We start from the raw sequence: 20,882 nt of genomic DNA on the forward strand, positions 1-20,882 counted from the left end.
TTGGGCACGGGACCCTAAAAAAAAGATAACTGCGAACAGCGCCCTCTAGGGACGGAGGGGTGGAGATAAATGGTAAGGAGGTTTTTGAAATAGGTTTGATAAGGAGTGTCTTTTTAAGAATTGAGTTATTATATTGATATGATGTTCATTGCCTGTTTAGAGATACTTGAGCAATTCTAATTATCAGTTTAGTCCACCAGACAGATTTCCATAAAATATTGGGGGCGAGAGATTTTTTTTATTTAATTTCTGTATTTATCACATCATTTAAAAGTTGGGAAGATTAAAGGACTTAAGATAATTTATTTATTTATATAGGTTTACCAACAGCTTCTGTTTACAGTAATGCTTATGCATATTGATAATTATGTCTAAGACTTACACAGTCGCTAATTACTGGTTAACCAGCATTCACGAAAGAAGTGATAAGTGCTAGAAAGAATCTAAAACTAAATTAAGTTACATAAGCTTGAAGTTAAAAATACAATAGAGAAAAAATGATGAGAAGAATCTTAGCGGGGGCTAGTAACATCACTCGCTAGTAAAAAACGAACTGGCAAATGACGTCACACGGGATTTTAGTTCATAGGTCAGCAAATTAGCAAGCTAAAATCTCAGTGTTACATATGCCGCAAAACCGATGGCGATTGTGGCAAAAAATCTGTATACAACATTTAAAACGTGCCCTAATACATAATCCCTGCAGCTTTAATTCTGTTTACTGTACCCTGTTGACTGTGCCCTGCATCTGCGAGGCGTGATAAACCGTCCCTTGAGATGGCTCCCCCATGTTAATAGGTATCTAGTTTATACCTTTTAAAGTTCGGATTTTGTATCGGAATTTTGTTGTTAGCTTTTCGTAGTATTGAAATATGAAATTTGATAATGTATTGCTTTATTTTTTGTGGGAAAATATCTAAGCACGTTAGACGAAGCTAAGAAGTATTTGGCATAGTGTTGTTTTGACTACAAAAATGTGCAAACGTAAAATAAATACTTCTGAGAAATATTTGATAATTTTTATGGGACCAAATGACTACTAAGTACTTCAAGTTAAATGAAAAAACAATCAACAAAATCGGTTGTACAAGTCCGACGTTCGGAGGAAATAAACATACCAAAATACAGACGAACTTAGAACAGTACCTTTATGAAATCGGTTGAAAAGAATATACATTATAGGGAACTGTTTCTTCAAGCACAACAGTTGCAAGGTCATCTTAAGTATAAACTTCTTTCTTGCCAGTGTAACCTGGCTCTTTTTACTAAAAAAGAAACTGTTTTGTTTTTTTATTTGTGTCATTGTTTCAAATACGCGATGACCCTTAAGTTTACTTAAACGTTTCTTCTGAGGGTAGTCACTAAATCAATGTCGACTCCAGCTAGCATCAAAAATCATTTGACATATAAAAGAGTTACCTATTATCCCATTTGCAGAATAAAAAAATAAACATTTCATAAAGAAATCTCCTCTGGTCTCGCCAAGCCTGCCCTTACTGCATGGGGTGGCAGCATGGCCCAAGCCCCTTCAGTGGCGCCCTCTAAGATTAAACCAGCATTACGCAACACCTGACTTAGACCCCATCTGGCGGTAGCTTGCGGGATTAATATTAAATTCCTTTTGACGTATTAATAGGGAATATGTTGTGAGTCCGTCTGTCTGTAGTTAGGAAAATTAGGGAGGAAAATGTAGCTTATTGTTATGATCTTAAGGTGCAATAAATATTAGTATTTTTCGTGTTCATCGTTGACTTGACTTAACATGTGTTTGTGTTTTTATTTTCTGTCTTTGAGCTAGTCCCAAGTACATTATTCTGCCTTTTATTACCCTTTTATAGTTAACTAAAAAAAAATCTGTAGAATAAAAAAAAGATTGATCAATATAAATAGTTTATATACCAATTTCATATTATTTTTTCAATTAAAATTAATATGAGTGTATGCCTAAGATTTCATATGAAATTAACAGCACCCTTTTACGTTTTACGTGTACATAATTAACTATCAAATAAACAACAGCCCCATACAATAACAGTAAAAAACGAAAAACTAAATAACCTCAAAATAATATCCCAATCAGGCAATCACGACCACTTCATAAGGGCGTCCACAACTTACTATGCGAGAGCGGACAAGTCCCGAATTAACACAATTTGTCGCACGTGACTCCTATTCACCAGCACTCCGGTATATTCCGGATGTATCAGGTTTAATCCAGTTTGGGCTGGTATGTGCTGGTGGGAACCGCAATTAGGAGTATTGTTCGTGATTTCATTATGAAGTATGAATTTAATGTTATGTTGGTAATGAAGATATTATGTTTCGAATTTGTGCTTTGATTGTGGTGTGTGATTCTGTGAGAGTGTGAGCTGAATTTGTTACGGTATGTGTTTATCTCGTGATACATACGTTTTGTACCTACTTTGATTTTATTTAAGTAAGGCTTTTCATAATTAGATATGGCAAAAAACCTACTACATAAGTATGGAAATTAACTATTTTAGTTATTTCCCTAATGTTTTTTTTTGTTTTAAAAACAAGTTATTTCTATTTTCATTGGATTAGCTTTTAATGAACTTATTTTAATATCGTGATCTTATTAAAATCCGTAATTAAATAATACAATAATTAGATTTCAAATCACCTCTATAGTCTATACATGTATTTAGCTTAATTTCCGTAAAATCGTGCAGTACTTCTTTCACAATACCCGACATGACTACTCAATAAACCCAGCTACCTAAAACTCATCCCGCCAAACCTATAAAACATCCCTCTCAACCCAAATCCGGCGATTACGTCCCCACACGCCATAGACTATACACTCTATACTCTATAAAAATCAATCTATAACAGTGGAATGCTGTAATTTAAATTCAACAACAGACGGGATGATCCATCAAACTATGTTAATACTAGAGGGTAGGGTGTAGGGTGACCATAGTTTATGTTTATTTAGAGACAATTCATATTTTGAGTAAATAAAAAATGTGGTATAATCGTTGTAGTTGGTATTGTATTATGTGCAGACAAAAAAATAGGTATCATTATTGTTGTTGGTATAGTCCTAAAATTCTAAACGATAATGACGTTTAGTGATATTTAGGCTGTTGACTTGAATATGTGTTTTAATAAGTTTTCTTCATATTAGTGAATTCAGATAATTTCCTTTATTAACTTTGGATTTTGCTTGTCTAACTTCTAAGTCTAGTAAAGTTCTTAATATTGCTTAGTGTAAAAGCTAGCTTAAAGGATTTATAAATTATTTCATGGCAGATTTAGAGTTATAAAACTGATAATTGACAACCAATATGACAAAAAAAACTTGGTACATTACCTACAAAATAGATAGTAAATAGTATTTTCTTTTTAATCAATCAATAAAAAACAGTATAAAACACATCACAAAACCTCGCACATTTTTAGTCCTACTTTTTTTCCTTCCATCTGTCCTCAATTCCCCTGCCTCATAGTCACCACTCAGCATAATCCAATGATTTGCGTAACATTAGCCGAGGCGGGCTAAATCTCTCCGGGGCCACTTTCGCGCCCTATTTATCGCTTTCCTGGCGATGCCGGACTATTTCCCAGTCTTTATGGTTTTAGACTTTGAATAAGGACTTTAGTAAGGATAACGGATAATTTATTAAAAAGTTTGAGTGGTCTTTTCTTTGTGTGGAATTTATGGTTAAGCTGTTTTAATTAAATTGTGGTTCTTTTGGTTTTAAAATTACTTTCTACATTAAACTGGAGAACTATGTATGCTATATATTTTTCTTTTTGTTTAAATCATGTAATCATTGTTTATTACTAATACTTGTTTTAATTGTAAAATCTTATGTTTTAAATAAATCAAATAGTTTTTTCGTCCTGATTTACTGTTTAGTCAGTAAGTGCGTAGTGTAGTGTAGTGAGTAAATCTTTTTACCAAGTATTTCTAAATAAGTCTTTTATCAATAGGGAATTTTTGGTTTTTCGTTTTTATATCAACTCTACATTTCAGACTTTGGTCATTTTAATTAAGCCGCCAGAATAGATACTTCATTTCAATATTAACCTACCACTAAACAAAAAAACTGTCCAACCGATTTTACTATTCACAAAAACTAAACTTAAACATTTGAACCATCTACAAAACCCCCTTGTCTTTGCTTGCAATCCCGCACATCGCGCACAAGTGATGATCTTGTGCTTCACCGAGCGTGTGATGCTGAGGGCGGCTGCGTTTGATGTGATGGATGAGAAATGTGTTTGATTGTTGAACGAGTTTTAAAACTGTAGGCATGCTTAGAAAAAACCTAGTCAAGTGACGTCACGAGTCTCAGTATTCCGTAAAATTGGGTTCAGAAAATAAAGGTTACTAGGTGACAGATGGACGGAAAGATTTATTTAACTATCACACTAATCTACCATTACAGGTTACTTAACCTAATGCGGTAGCTAGGACTGAACAAAGGTCTAAGTATTTATGTGAACTAGGGGTTTCAAAGATTCAATTATTATGCACATAGTTGCAGGTCTAAATTCTAAGATGGACCGAAGGCTGAGTTTATAGGTTCACTATGGGGACCTTACGTTAAATCTTGTTTGTAAGAAATAAAAAATCTAAAACTTGTTTGAGTTTCATTAAAATTTAGACAGAAATAACGTATGTTCTAGATGTGCTATCTATGTGCTTTCATCCCGTTTTTTAATTAATTATTAACGTGAAAGCGTATAAAATAGACTTACATTCACATTTAAATATTAAAGGGATGATATTTTAAGTCGACACTACATTTAGACCCGTTTTGAATCCACAATACTTATTCCTACAAACCCAATTTTCTAACCACTGCGCATCATTCCCCCACAAAACAACACAAAAAGGAAGCACCATCAATCAAAAATGATTCTGATCGCAGATATCCGAGAGTTCCCGAACGTTTCCGGAGATAGCCGATCATACCCGAACCCCTCGCGGTATCAAACAATTCAATTATGTCCTCAAATGTATCGGAATAATGGTCACTGTAATTTAACGTCATTGGAATTTGTGTCTTATGTGAAATACATAAAATGTTTATTCGTTTGGAAGAATTGGACTGAATGGATTTCAATGAATAGAGGCTTATTGCCTTGTGGTCGAAAATCGAATCTTTGGTGCAGTTTTGGTTTTTAAATCAGTTTCTAAGTTTAGTTATATACAGGTATGTGAAAGTGTAATTTTGAAAAAAATCATTCATATTTTCTGTTTTCGCTTTCCCAAAAAAGGCTTTGGAAGTATACCTGTAGATATGTCTGACTTGCTTGTCTGTGTCACCATTGACTAATTGATTCAAAAGAGGTTATTTTTAAATCCTAGAACTTTCTGACTGAATAATTAGTCAGTAAAATTGTCTGTGAGAAACCTCGAAAACGGTGTTAGAAAACGCTGTAAATCTTTTAGCAGACGAAAAGAGGACACACTTTAAAAAATTGACTATTATAACACCAGACACGAACACATCCGAATACGTCCGAGGTTAACCGACGCCACCCGACGTTTTCCGATATTTGCCGAAGCTAGCCGAACCCCCAAAACAATTCAATTATCTCGTGAAATGTATCGGAATGATGGCCGCTGTACTCACACTCGGCAGAGCGGAATTATACACAATTTGTAATTGCATTCTTAAGCGATTTGATACAGTGAAACTTTGGAGGGGCGAGATGGATCTTTTGAATCGAATCTAACAGTTCGAGATTTGTGAATGCTCCTTTTGCCTTTTGTTTTTGTTGAGATAAGAACCGGTTAAGCGCAAGTCGCGGAAGCTTTGCGCATAGACCGATTTGATGATAATGAATACTTATAGGAACAACCAGAAATTACTTCTTCAGGTACATTTGATTTCTGTACGTAGACATCTGAATCCTATTATTTTTTTTTATAAATAATAAAAAATGCGGACAACATCACATACATTGTTCTGAACCCAAAGTAAGTTGCTGAAGCACTTGTGTTATGGAATTCAGATACAACGAAGGTACCACAAACACCCAGACCCGAGACAATGTAAAATTGTGAATTTTTACATTGACCCGACAGGGGATCGAGACCCGGGACCTCAGAGCTAGCGACACCTTGAAACCGGTGCTCACGCCACTCGACCACGGAGGTCGGTCATATATTAATGAAGCTGCGCTTTCTGTCCTTTCCTCACCAGGCTGTATCTTATAAACCGGGATAGCTAGACACATACAATTTTCACGACCGTGTTTATCAAAAGCCGCTTTAACATGAAAACACAACATCGATTTAAGCAACACACAGAACAGAACCTTGAACCTTGAACAGCCATAAATTTCATAGTTGTTCTTTATAAATGTTATACAAATATTAATAGCTGACTTTCTTTTGCAATAAGCCTAATCTGTAAAGTCTGGAACCCTCAATGTTGCAAGTCTTACTCGCAGACCAGTTTGGATTGCTTTCTTTGTCATGTTTGATCTTACCGACAGCCTTTTATAAAGAAGATCACTTACCCGTCTTGACCTGGTGCTTGAGAGCGATCTTGCAGTCTTCTAGAAGCTGCTTCAGAGGAAGTGGTTCATCATGGAGCTGCAGGTCCAGCATCTTGAACATCTCCTCAGGCATCTTGAACTCCAAGATCTAGGAAAAGGAATAGGTTAGGCAGAAAGCTTGGAATCGATGGAAACTATTGACTTTAATTTTGGTCTTGTGGTTTGTAGCCCTGACTGCTATATCGGAGGTCGTGGGTTCGATTCCCACCCAGGACATTTTTATGACGACGAACGTAACCGTTCTTTTTACCAAATAAAAATCAAAATTAGAACAATACCAGTTTCCTTGGCGTGGTTTAGAAAAACAACTATTGTACCTTCTCATTCCGGTCGTTGACCTGATGCACGTAGTCCAGGAGAACATCGACGACCCGGGAGAGGAACTCGCGGGTCTGCGCCTGCGAGTCCTCGCGGTACGGCAGGATCGCTGAGGAAAAAGGTCCTTATTACTATGGGATGAAAGTTGGAATTGCTAGAAGCTTATGACGTATATGACAAAGACATTTTTTACTTTTTAAAATAATCTAACGTTTTTAGAGAATTCCGTTCCATTTTAAAAATAACATTTAAAATGAACCTTATTCGAAAAACGGTTCTTGATCTATCTAACTTAACCACATTTAAAATCCAACCGTATCCGAATACAATAAGCGACAATATCCCTCAACTCACACCCACGCTGCCAAACAATACCGCGAATGTTGGTTTTTAATATAAACTTACAAATATATACATGCGGTTCGGAAATTCGAAAGTCAACTGAGATTCTATACAAAATGTTAAGCGGTAAGGTTTGAGGGCTAGTCTAGTAGGTGCATTTGTAACTTGGTAGTTGCATGTATTGTAGTTTTCCTATTGTGTCGTGATAAGCTGAGTTTTTGTTTGTGTGAAGGATTGCTTGCCTTTTGACTTGAATGGGAGATGAAATGGGGAAGCATACAGATTCGGGAAAAACTGTTTTGGTGAAATATTAAAATTAGTTCCTGTTTTCTTGATAAGTTAACAATTAAAAATTATTAAGGTTATTTAGGTTTCCAAGGCAAGGCAAAAGAATCGTCGGTCGTCCGGGAGCATATAGTTAAGGTCTCGGGTCGAGTCTGCATGAGGCTAGCATAGGACTTTAGAAATTGGCACGAGAAAAGGGAGGCCTATGCCCAGCTGTGGGAGGACAAATGCTTGTGGATGATGATGAGAATATTTTGGTTATTATGTTTTTTGGAGAAAAAAGTTGCCAAGTCCTATGCTAGCAAGATATATTATTTAGTTGATAATTAATTCGGTTTAGGTCCCAATACATGTTTTAATTAAATAATCGTAACATTTTCAATTGTAGGAAACATCAGTAACTTAAACAACAAGTGGATCAAAAAACAGCGTTGATTGCATTTAACATCATAATTTTACACCATCAAATCCACTTACCTCAATAAAAATATTATTACTCAACATTTAATTACAAATCTGTTATACAAGACTCAACCCTAAAACTCAACCCTCGACTATCTACCAAACAATAACTCGCGTCACATATTCTAATCCGGAATCACCCCACATCTCGGACTAAGGGCGAAAGATATTAAAAGCGGTGACTTTTTAATCAGTGGCCCTTTCGACCCCGTTGCATCGGGAGGGTTGGGCGCAGATGTATGACGTATTCAAAGTTTGCAGTCTTTTGACGTTTCTGTCCCAGTGAACAGCAAAGGCACAAAATTGGTGCACAGAAAACGCCAGAGATGGAATGGTATTGTTTAAGTTCAAAAACAAAAAGACGACATTTTCAGGGTCGAAATTGCTTTGATAACTGTGCCTAAAACTTTTGCCTATTTCTCTGCCTCTTTGAAACAACTTGAAAAATGAGACACCGAATTTGATCAGCGCTGATCGCGATATCCGCGTAATAAAATCTATTGTAAGATCAACGAATGCTTGTCCTATGACTGTTAGACTTAAGTATTTGTGAATGCTCCCGCGACACAAGGACTAGATTATTTAAATCAGCAGTCTTTTTTTAAATAACTCAACAATATTGAAAACCTATTTTCAATAAAAATATATTTTACAGAAACTGGCAAAGCTTCAAAGCACAGTCATATTAAAACACAATTAAAATATCTTTTCCTTTTTGATGGCAAGCAAAAATCACACCTCAACTGTTAAAATGTTAAACACAGTACTTTCCATTCACACGGTACAAGGTTCTCACCCCGCCTACACAGAAGTCCACTTAGCTAATCCGCCCCTCTACGACGCATCGCTGAACATTATCTAGTGCTGTCAAACACACTCTGTCCATCCCTTTCGGTGCAGGGATTACGGAGATTTGCGGATCAAATGTTTTTTGCTGATTTTGATGCATATTAGTTGATAATAGTTTAGGAGTTTCTTGCCGGTTCTTCTCGATAAAAATGACACTTTGGAACCGTGCAACTAGAGTCTTAATTGTAACGTTTGGTAAATTGCCTGGAAACTGAGCTTTTTGAAATAAAAACATTTAAATTTTTTGGATAGCTACTTTTCTCCCAGCGCTAACGCTCTGATCCAAATTTCAAACTGACAAATCAAAGCCCATTTTAATGCGATATAACATTATTTTAGACCCTCAGGATGTGGACGATATATCGATATGATGAGACAATATTTATTATTTTAGACTAGACTTAGAGGTTGTCCCACAGATGATCCAATAACCAATAGCCTCTCTCTCCTCTTTCCAACCAGAGCAAGAGTGTGTTGAGATTTTAACGCATACCATTTCAACCTACTTCAACATAGTTTTTGGTAAATAACTAAACTCATCTGTGTACATTATCAAAACATTTTTCGCCTATTTTTGAACAGTCGAGGAAATTCGTTCAACAAATGAATAGGTACATTTTTTTTTTCTATCAATTTTCGATCGAAAGCTCTCCTTTCAATAACAGACGTCCAGAAAGTGTACAATCATCGACAAACGGCTTATGACATAGACAACATAAGTTCACACTAAAACCACCCCAACCAATATACCAAAATACCTTAGAACACCTCTATAACGATAGCATTGAGTTCAAAATCGCTTGATATAAAGCTCAAACGAAAATTGTCTGCAAATAACATCTGGAATGCGATGTAATGCCTTCCAAATACTATTGAGGGCACTTTGTATGTTTGCTGACCTATACCACACAAAAATAGACTCTAAAAAGTCGAGATAACGTTGGAAATTCAATAAATGTGTTTAAGATTTTGCAGGGAAAGCAGGGCAAGGGAAATTCAACTTTAAGAAGAGAAAATAGGGTTTGATTTTCATTGTTTTAATGTTGGGTAAGTTTGCCCTGGAAGTGACGTAAGTGGGTCTTAATGTATTGTTAAGTTAGAATGATAAGAGTCGGGGGAGTGTACAGATATGTGACAACTGCTTACATCCTTACGCAGGAGGAGGTGGGTGATTCTCCGGAAAAAAGTAAAACAAGTTAAAAACGTCATTATCCTCACCACACTTTTGATACTGCAGATTAATGTATTCTATATTATTTTTATCCCAGTTCGTCAAGTACTCAGGCTACTAATAGATGACTTAAAAATTTAAGCAATTTAGTACTACAGTTACTTAGACCAGTTGGTGAGGATAATGACGACGTTAACTTGTGTTATTTTTTTCTGGAGAATCACCCAGGTACAGGTTAAGCTACACTTGAAACGGTCGGTCCGAAGATGGGTGACCATCTATGACATTATAAGTTCCGACGTGTTTCGGAAGGTACGCCAAATTGTGGGTAACGGCTTTTAATAACACATCTTTGATAGTCGTTACGCGTAGTCAGAAGCTAGAAAGTCTGACAACAACCTAAGTAAGGGGTATCGTATTACCCAGGTAAATGGGTTGAAAAGGTCAGATAGACAGTCGCTCCTTGTAAAACACTGGTACTTAGCTGAATCGGGGTGGAACCTGCACCGTGTGCATACAAAACCACATGGCTACACTAACGAAAATAATATACACCTTTAACATCTGTGACAGATGATTAAAAGAGCAGGATTTTTTTTTTGGCACTTGCTCTGATGGCAAAGAAATTCTGCAGACAAATTGTCTTTTCGGTGACGTTGAAGGTGGTGCTTTCGTTGGTTACACAACAAAGACATCCGCAAAAGCACCACAACAATACTTTATAATATATATAGTTATAGATAACTTCTATAACTATAATGGGGGCTAGTGCGGGGAGCGAGGAGCTGCAGCCGCCCGAGCAGTCGCAGGCGCCCGTGGGGGGCTGCAGATGCGGGAGGGGGTGAGTGTGGGGGCTATACCCGAAAACAACACCAACTCCCTTATTCAAAAAAACGACTGTCTCTAAAACAAATGCAATCTCTCCATCAATTTTCCTTTCCATATAGTAACCAGTATCTATATTTCAATTAGCATTACTTACCCCCGGCAGTAAATACCGCAAGCCGGGACAAACTGATCCGCGCGGTAATGACCCGGGATTACTGGGATCCCTCATTTGTGAGGATCACTGCGGAGGGAGGAATGAGGAGAGGGATCTTGTTATAATGGGAATAGAGGAAAAAATGTCTGAAGAGGTGAGGAATGCTGATATGATGTGATAGGATGAAAAATAGAGTCGAAAGTTTTGGAAGGTGTTTTTTTAATACATGTAGAAAAGTTAAGATTAAATCCTACTACTATTATAAATTCGAAAGTTTATAAGTATGGATGTATGGATGTTTGTTACTCTTTCACGTAAAAACTACTGAATGGATTTGAATGAAACTTTACCACAATATAGCTTATACATCAGAATAACACATAGGCTACAATTTTTGAGGTTTCTAATGTGAGGTCGTGAAAAAACACATTTTTTGCGCTTACATTGCAAACGCTGACTGTACTGACTTGTACTGACTTGTAGGATTCCTACAAGATAGATAGAAGGCAGGTATAAATTATAACTTATATCTTCTAACCACGCGGACGAAGTCGCGAGCAACAGCTAGTAATTCTATATTTTTGTTAATTAGTTCTTTTTAATAATTATGATAAAAAAATGGAAATGCAATTGTTTTATTTATATAGTACTAAGTAGCCGTTTGGTTCATAAAACCGTATCTAATTTTGTTTTCTTTTTCAATTTTCACGAAAATTCTAACTTAAGGTATATAATTATACATTTTTATAAAGAATCAATGCCTCGAGAAAAAATACAGTATGAATACTCAACAGAATCACTAAATTTTCGACAAAAAAATGTGCAAGACCTCTACAGCAAAAAAAACACCCACTCCATACTCTCTAAAGAAGAAAAATACCAAAAAAATATTCTATTTCCCGAGTGAATCCGGTAAATCCCCCTAGTCTATCAATCGTAGCTGCAGTAACACCACCTATCTGTAGAGATGCACAGGAATGGGCTTTTAATGCCGCTCGAGAGATGAGCACCATAGATCATGAGGGTCGTGAGGAACTGGATGGGGTATCGTGATATAGCATTTTTTATCGGGTTTAAAATACCGCCTGATTTCGAGTTGGACTCGCGACAACGTGGGCTCAGGCTGTTCAACATAGGCTGTTTTTAACTGTCTTGTGTACGCACTGTAATAGTCACCTATCAAATTTTTGACTGAACTTAGTCGTGGTTTTGCCTGGACTTTGATCTGTATTATTTAATTATTTTTAAGGTTAGAAAGGCAACTGTGAACATAGTTTTTTTTTTTAATTTCAACTCTCTAGATGTCACTATTTATGAGATACACCTGGTCACAGACGATCAGAATGTGGAGCCTTAGTAATAGGGTGCTTTTTCTCCATTTGGATACGTAAAAATAAAAATGGGGAGATCAATCGTTTATTTGCCTTTCTTTTTTGTTTTGCAATGTGAAATTAAGTTTCCGTTACATCTTTCTCTAAACAAAAAAAACCTCTACGGTCGATAAAACTCTATCACCAAAATCCTTCCTTTAAACAATTTAAAACTCTATTCCTTTACTTTAAGATTCATATTTCAAACTCTCGTTACCAGTACCCCTTCCAGTCTCACTCATAATTCTTTGGCACATACAGTTCTGTATATTCGACAGTCTGTTATAAATTGTGGGCTTTACATTTGACAGATCAGTAATAGGGCCAGTTTTATAAGGCCAAATTGTTTATTGTTTATTTGTTTAAAAGAGATTGCTTGTTTAATGGGTGGTAGAGATTTTATTAAGAGGAATTGGTATGTTTTTCTGTTTTTTGTAGGATATTTTTGGATGAAAACTTTGAGTATTATTGTATACTAGCTGACCCAGCAAAAGTTGTTTTGCCGAATTTTTTTTTCTAGTTGTATGTATTTTTAATACCACATTATAAAAAAATAAAACCAAACAATTTCGTCTAAAAAATAAAAAATAAAAATTTTATTGTGAGCAACCCTTATCACTTAGGGGTATGAAAAATAGATGTTGTTCTATTCTCAGACCTACCCAATATGTATACAAAATTTCATAAGAATCGCTCTAACCGTTTCGGAGGAGTACGGTAACTAACATCGTGACACGGGAATTTGATATATTAGAAGAGAAAGAAGATGTTTTTTTGTTAGTTCGTTATGTAGATATATCACTTGAAATATTTTCAGATTTTAGGATTCTAGCATATATTGAAACAGGTTTTATCAATTTTGGTGCACCGGTTTTTACTAAAAATCTCAATAGATGGAAATTGATTTGATAAGTAAAGAGATAGCTAGCATTTGTGTGATCCATGAATGCTAGTCCTAATCTGGGTGTTTTTCAACATGTGATTTGAATGTTTGTGATACCACCGCGCCCTCATAAAATCTGAAAGCATTTGACTCACGTCACCCAAATCATTCACTAAAAATCGAACGTAAGAACCAAATTGTTGTTACGACAATTCAACCCTAAAAAACGCGCTGTTTACCTTCTCAACACAAAATCAGTATAGAATAGACAAAACAACATCGGTCTAAAGTACCACAATAGCATTAAACAAGATTAGCCACCGCTCTCTTCATACCAAGCATACGTAGCTAAGAATTTTTAATTAAATTCCTGATGCTGGTTGTAAAACGCAGCTGTGTACTACAATATTTGTAGTTCAATATGAATGGCACGCGCGTGTAACTAATCGGAGGGGAAAGAGTGTTTGAGGGTTTGGCAGAAGGTATATTTGACACTGACATTGGAGTTTGTAGGTTATGTGTCATTTTTGAAGGTTGATTTTTGTTGCCGTGTAAATGATTTTACGGATAGATATATGCGTCAGTCCGAAAAATAAAGAGAGCGGGTGCCTGCGTAGGTTTAGCATATTTGAGATTCATGGAAGATTGTTTTGTCTGAGTGTGTGTAATAATTGTGAAACCTTTCGCGACAAAAGGATTTCATTGTTTCGTACGGGACTCGTCGTTTACGTAAAATACGATGTTTAAGTGAAATGTGTATTAATATGATTCAAAGATAAAATCAACGGCCGAAAAAATAACTATTTTGGCGTGCATTGTTTACTAAAAATTGTATATTACCAAAATAAATATCCTATCTATTCTCTAAGACTTAAAGAACCTAAACCTTATCAAGCGCTTCTTAAGCACTAACCGTAACCTATATTTCCTCAACTAACATTTAGATTTTTAAAATAACACCCATATTCATACAAAATATCAAACCAAGTAATAAAACATGAAATTTAACTAATAATGAAACTTCTGTCAATTTATCTATGTGCCAAAATTGACAGCACGCGGTCGTGCAGACCTCTCCGTCGGCAGACGAGGGTTGGGTTAAAACGAGAACAATTCGGAACAGTCATTATTCGTGCAACGAATGCGCGGGAAATTGTGAAGTCAAGTATTCAAAGAATGGTGCATTGTGATGTTTCATTAAAAACGAGAGAGTAATATGGTGTTGTTTGCTTTGAAAACTTTGTTGAGAAAACATGAGATTGGAAGGTTGATTTTTATTTAGCCTCTTATTTGGAGATCTTTCTTCATTATTCAGACTTAACTTTCTCAAAAGTAAATGATTTAAATCAGAAATCGTGCCAAAACTAAGTTCAGATCATTTTGATGCCACACAGTTCTGACGCGACCTCCGTTCATTAGTATTGAATTTCTAATTTTAATCATGTAATTTTGCTGTTGACAGTAATATAACGTGATAGTAGTTTTCTACAAGACGAGGATATAAGTGTTTGGAAATCAATTTATTTGAAACGTCATGGTTTAAGAAATGAAAACTAAAAAAGTGCATTATTTGATACGTATGAGTTCTCTGTTCTTCTCAAAAGTGCTTGATGAAGCAATGCTTTTAAACCTTCATCTATTACTTTAATTTTAAACTGATATCTATCCCTATCAATTGAGGAAGGTTTTTCCACTTCAGTGTGACAGTTAAAACACTCTTTTTTTCCACAACTTTGTTATCATAAAATAAAACATCTACCCTTGTAACATGATATCTGCGGGTGTTACGTCATTTCCTGCGTCGGAAGTGGCGCCCTCTCACGGAAAGCGCTGATAAGGCGCGAGCTTTAACTTTTAATCAGTTTGTCACTGGATATGAGGGTTGTTAGTGTTTCCCATGAATGGGAAATGGTTGTAGTCTGGTAAAACTAGGTTGAGATTGTGGGTTGAATCTTTGGACAGAAACGGGCGCTAAGAAGAGAAATGACGGAACTGTAGATTAACTGATGAATCGTTTAACCCGTAACGTTTGATGGGAGGTGTCTTAAATGGAGTTAAAGCCGGATAGCCGAGTAGTTGAAGTCAATACGCCAAAGCTACGCGCGACGTGTGGCGTGTTCGATTTCCGCGTCGGACAAGCGTTTATGTCATCTACAAATGCTTGTCCTGAGTGTGCATGTTGTCCGTCGGATAGGTTATTCCCAGGTTATTCCAGATCGCTGATGATTAGCGTTTGAAACGCAAATTTTAATTTTATTTATTGCCCGCATACTTCTGATAGACGAGATTTATTTCTTCACAATTGTAATAAAAATCTGTTCCGTATTTCTCACCATCAAAGTATCATATAAAAGAATTAAATTATTTCTTATTTATAGAAAAATCAAAAATTCAGACAAACCTTGGTCCATTTCAAACCACATTTTTAACCAGTTTCTCTCACAGTACATCCCAACCCTTGTATTTTAGTGAAACAATTAATCAAAGTGCAGAAACTGCAAGTAACGCCTCCACAATAGTTAGCGTTCATTAATTATTGTAAGTCAGCCTCAAAGCTGAAGGTAATTAGATTCTAAGTAAGGGTTAATTGATTTATTAATATTTTTGTTCTGATTTTTGTGACATTAGAATCTAGAGTTAGAATTAATTTCATTAACGCGACAGTTTGTAGAAAGATATGGATGTAAGGATTTAGACGAAACTTGGTACAGGAATAGTTTATAACCAGGATTAACACATCGGATAGTTTTTATCCCGATTTATTGTTCCCGTCGAATCATTTTCGATTTACAGCGGGAGGGTCCGCGGGCAACAGCTAGTATAAATATACAGAACAAAAGCGACACACTTGTGATGTTTTTCGCACATATATATCTTGTATGCATGTAATAGCAATAGTTTTTCTAATTTCCACTTTATTTATTTTTTCAGGAAAATGAAGTTTTACTCGCAGCCATAATAAACGGTGAAGCTTAACGCTGTGCTTCAATTCCTATTTAAAAAATAAGATTAAAACTCAATACTTACAATCATAGTAGAGATTGCCGACTGACGACGTTAGTTTTGGGGTACCCTGGCCGGACAGTGACGCCATTCTCTCACCCTGGACACACATACACACAAATTACTTAATATATAGACAAAAAAATACAGCAAAATACATAATATAAAATAAAGCAAAAAGCCCTTTGTACGGCAGGCGAAAAATAATGTTTGGGAGCCATCATCAGTGACCACATCTGAAAGTAAGACAGTGGCCACCCTCAAGCTAAGGTGCAATTCGACATAGTTTTAGGCCTTCAGTTCTATTTCATGTATGAACAAGCGTTTGCATCGCCAGTCCAAAAGTGAGCAAGCGTGGTGGTAGATGCTCATTCGTTCTTCAAATAAGAGGTCTTTGCACAGCCGTGGGACAATTTAATTATGTATTAGCATTGGCTTCATAAAAAGGTTTATTGAATAATTATGTAGACAATCTTTTCTTGGGTTATTAAATTCCATGTGTCAAATTTGAAAACGCGTAATCTAAGTAGGCGTTCTTGAATGTTAATAAAAAAATACACGTGGCATAATACTTTTAGCAATAATAATAAATCAATTTTAAGGTAATCTATTAAATCTAAAAAATTATAAGCTTCGAAACGATGTTACCAGGATTAATCAATAAATAAATTCAGGATAAAGTTACTAAATACAATGAATAAATAATTTCAAAAATGATTAAAATTCGAAAACTACTACTGCTACCTTTTAACCTACAAAATAAAAGTGTCTAATTGTTAATTAATAGTTAGGTTAATGTCAATGATCTAACCCGACGGTAAGTTACCGAAAGTTGAACTTTCTTTTACCGACGGTAACTGTGTTCGAGATTTTACCGTTAAAACACATTTTTTAATGCCAATGACGCGACCGTTAATTTTTAAAAGAAGAAAGCTTTTTTATGCACAATATTTCAGAAATTCGCAATTAATTTGATTAATACTAAAATTGTGTTTAAAAATCTCAGTTTAACTATTTATAATAATTACGGCAGAATAAAATGATAATGATTTAATTTCAAATCGATATGTACTAATTGTTTAAAATATAAAAGCATATTAGACTAAAATCGACACAAATTCAAAAAAAACAAATAAAATTCAAAACTAAAAGCAAGAAAATTAAAAGATAACTACAAAGCATGCATAAAAAGGTTGCATGCAAATCTAGAACAAAGGGAGTGAATACAATATGGCGGCACAAAACAAGATGGCGGACTAGTAATGATCGATTGAACGAACCAACTGTATATGTTCTGCGATTTGCTTGCAGTATGAAAAAAAGCCGTCCAAACTCAGCTTTGACATTACTCTAACTTCTAGAAAGTCTGTGGACAGAAAGAGAGAAAAAATATTAATGATTCTGACACATAAATGTTGCCAGGTAAAAATATAGTCCGAAACAGTAGAAAATGTTACTAAAATGAGTTCATTTGACGGCAGTTTTAATATTCAGAGCAAAGATGTGAAAATGAAACTAGAAATTATACAAAAAACAAATTCTAGGTCTACATCTAATGAAATTTAATTAAATATTGAGATACATACCTCAAAAAAACCTTCTCCCACCAAACACTACTTGTAAGATATATTCTTGGTTGAAAAACAGATTACTATGTGCCTCAAATTGAAAAGATATTTGATGAAAATTAATTCACTTTTAGAATATCTCATATATATGTGTGAGAATTGAATTCAAGATTATTTTCAGCCTGAAAGCTGGTTGCTTGTGAGGCGGTGCTAGGTAGACTGAAATCTGGGCTCGGAGGCTTCAGGGGTTTCAGGCTGTAGCGCATGCGCGCTGAAAAGGTCGTGGGGGGTGACATTTAGGTAGCTGAGGGATGGGGCTGGTCAATAATCGGAATTGGGTCAGCTTTGGGCGTCGCCCGTACAATTTACAGAGATTTTACAGGGATTTTCAGGTTTTTATATGCATTTAATTTGTAATTATGACGTCTGGAAGTTGAGGATGAATTTGAATTTAACTTGTTTTCGTTTGTTTGAAATGAAATTAATGTGCAAAATTGATTTCTTTGTTCGATTTTTGTAATGTGTGTTGGTAATTTATTATCGTGATTTTTTTTTTAATATTAAGTTTGAGAGGTTTGATAATGGTGTCGTTTAAAGGGATAAAAATAATAATATATGATTTGTACTATTTAAAGGAACAGAAATAAATTATTTTAATGAATACAATTTGTAGTCAATCAGTCAGTTCTTTAGTTTTTTAATTCGATATTATTACTTATAAAATCACATTAAATTTAAAAAAATAAGAGGGTATTGGCTTTTCTTATAACAACTTCATATAGAAAAGATTTAAGGTAAATATACATATCTTGTTATCTCATACACATGCCAGATAAAGGTACCCACGTAAGGTGACATTTATTAATAATACAGAAAACAAAATTGACCTCATCCAACCTACACATATTCCGCCCGGAGCTGCAAACCTTATTATAGGTTCCGCAAAGGTCAAAGGTCACCTGTTTTACGCCTACACATTACAGAATCTCTGGTTATCCGCCTACGCGTTTCAAAATGGCGGACATGTTAAAATTACCAACACTGTGACGTCATAACTATTATTTAAATGGAAGTAGCACTGCTATGTTCTGTGTTTCTAATTTTGTTATTTCTCTAATGTAAAATTATTATAATGCAAGATAAATTGTGGATTTTTTGATATTGAGATATCTCATTTCATATTGAGTTTAAGTAACTGTGTCAATATCTGTTTGTTTTCCAAATAAAAGGATGTAAAAAAAATACAGTAATGAAAAGGGGAAAGATTAGGAAAGGGAAAATAATGAGAAAAAGAACAAGAGGAACAATACCAGCCTATAAAATGACTTACTACTAAACATTGGCCTCTTGCCATATATACAGAAAAATGGAGTTAAATGACATTAAATAAATCTGCTATCAGCACAAACAAATATAAACAAAATATACCAACGTATACTTAAACGTCAGGCCTCGTCAGTTATAAGAAACGTTTGAGCATTGATCACCACGCTAGCTCACTGCGGGTGCTTTCAGATTCCAATATTTGTAGTCCAGGTTTCCTCACGATGTTTTCCTTCACCATTTATCAGAGGTGACTTAGAATAGTTAAGAAAGTACATATAATGAAACTACTTTTACGGATTGTATCGCGGGTTTTATTTTAGACTAGCTGTTGCCCGCGACTTCGTCCCCGTGGGTAGAAGATATAAGTTATGATTTATTACCCGTCCCTTTTTTTTCACATTTTCCATTGTATCTTCGCTCCTATTAGTCGCAGCGTGATGGTTTATAGCCTAAAGCCTTCCTCGATTAATGGTCTATTCAACACAAAAAGATTTTTTCAATTTGGACCAGTAGTTCCTGAGATAAGCGCGTTCAAACAAACTTTCCAGCTTTATATATTAGTAAAGATAAGAATGCTATTTGGAATCTCACAACTGGATTCATACATATAAAGAAGTATCCGAAATCGTTTCGAAAATGCCCACTTAAAAACAAAACGTCTTGATTTTAATTTTGAATCACCAGAGCTTTCTTTCCAAGACGCGTAACCATTTTTTCATTCCCGTACAGACCCCTAAAAGAGTTACAGCCCACATTTGTACAAAAGATCCACGCGTGGGTGACATAACCAAACGGAGATCGTGTGGGTGTATTACAAACAGCCGAGCTTTGGGTGCGCCATTTTGTTTCAGACATATTGCAAGCTTAGGGATAGGTCTTGTTAAGGATAAAATATGTGTGGGTAGTGGAGAATTATGTTTGAGTTCAGCTTCCTTTAAACTTTGAGTTAGCACGTTCAGAAAGCGTCCAACATCTCTCTCTCTTAACGCAATATTTTTTTTGATGTACCGTCACTTGAGCTGTCGAGTAAACATTGCTGGTGATAGTATGACACTTCAGATACCAGAGCCGCGCAGCTGCACAATGTATTGCAACTTGCACGATATTTCTCGCATCGTCTAAATGGGTCGTTACATCAGTGAAGGAGGAGAGACGAGTATTACAATGCGCACCCTGTAATGATGTGTGGTATCTTGACACAACTTGTAACATCGATACTATGAAATACAATTACTGTGAAATGCTCAAAGTCGAATCTATATCTATACTTCTATACTAATCTATAAAGCTGAAGAGTTTGTTTGTTTGACCGCGCTGATCTCAGGAACTACTGGTTCGAATTGAAAAATTATTTTTGTGTTGAATAGACCATTTACCACGTGGACGAAGTCGCGAGCAACAGCTAGTGTTAAAATACACGTGAATGCTCCAGGTGAGGGAGCACCTTTACGCTAAACGGCAAAATGTTAATGCCGTTGTCAAATTATCGCGTTAAGTTGTTGCTAAGCCTACGGTTAACGTCCATAATCGCGATACTTAATGGCATTTCTCGTTATTGTGGCACCAGTATTAGAGAATGCCAATTGCAGGATTTATTTAATAAGTATTAAAAAAAAAATAACTTTGTCTTTAATTAACCATTGACAGGCAATGCCAATTATTTTTGCCAAGAACAGACCAACCCTCTGATCACGGATGGAGTCGACGATGCGCTTTGCGAGTTCTTTATAAAGAACTCGTGCACCTGGTCCCCACGTCCCAAATGATTAGATCGATGATT

General features: G+C 35.5%; 1 protein-coding gene across 1 annotated transcript in view; it reads right to left on the reverse strand.

The window, feature by feature from the left end:
* LOC113504170 (glutamate decarboxylase-like) overlaps positions 1–18,298 on the reverse strand; it is a 32,972-nt gene extending 14,674 nt beyond the window's left edge. The window contains exons 1-5 of the mRNA XM_026886336.1: positions 17,795–18,298; positions 17,489–17,574; positions 16,233–16,308; positions 6,861–6,970; positions 6,505–6,631 (exon numbers count right to left, since the gene is read on the reverse strand). Coding sequence (XP_026742137.1) covers positions 6,505–6,631; positions 6,861–6,970; positions 16,233–16,308; positions 17,489–17,554 — 379 coding nt within the window. The 5' untranslated portion in view covers positions 17,555–17,574; positions 17,795–18,298. The remainder of the gene's footprint in view (positions 1–6,504; positions 6,632–6,860; positions 6,971–16,232; positions 16,309–17,488; positions 17,575–17,794) is intronic.
* Between the last annotated feature and the right edge of the window lie 2,584 nt (positions 18,299–20,882).

The sequence above is a fragment of the Trichoplusia ni genome, chromosome 21 (genome assembly GCF_003590095.1).
Source record: "Trichoplusia ni isolate ovarian cell line Hi5 chromosome 21, tn1, whole genome shotgun sequence".
Lineage (NCBI taxonomy): Eukaryota > Metazoa > Arthropoda > Insecta > Lepidoptera > Noctuidae > Trichoplusia > Trichoplusia ni.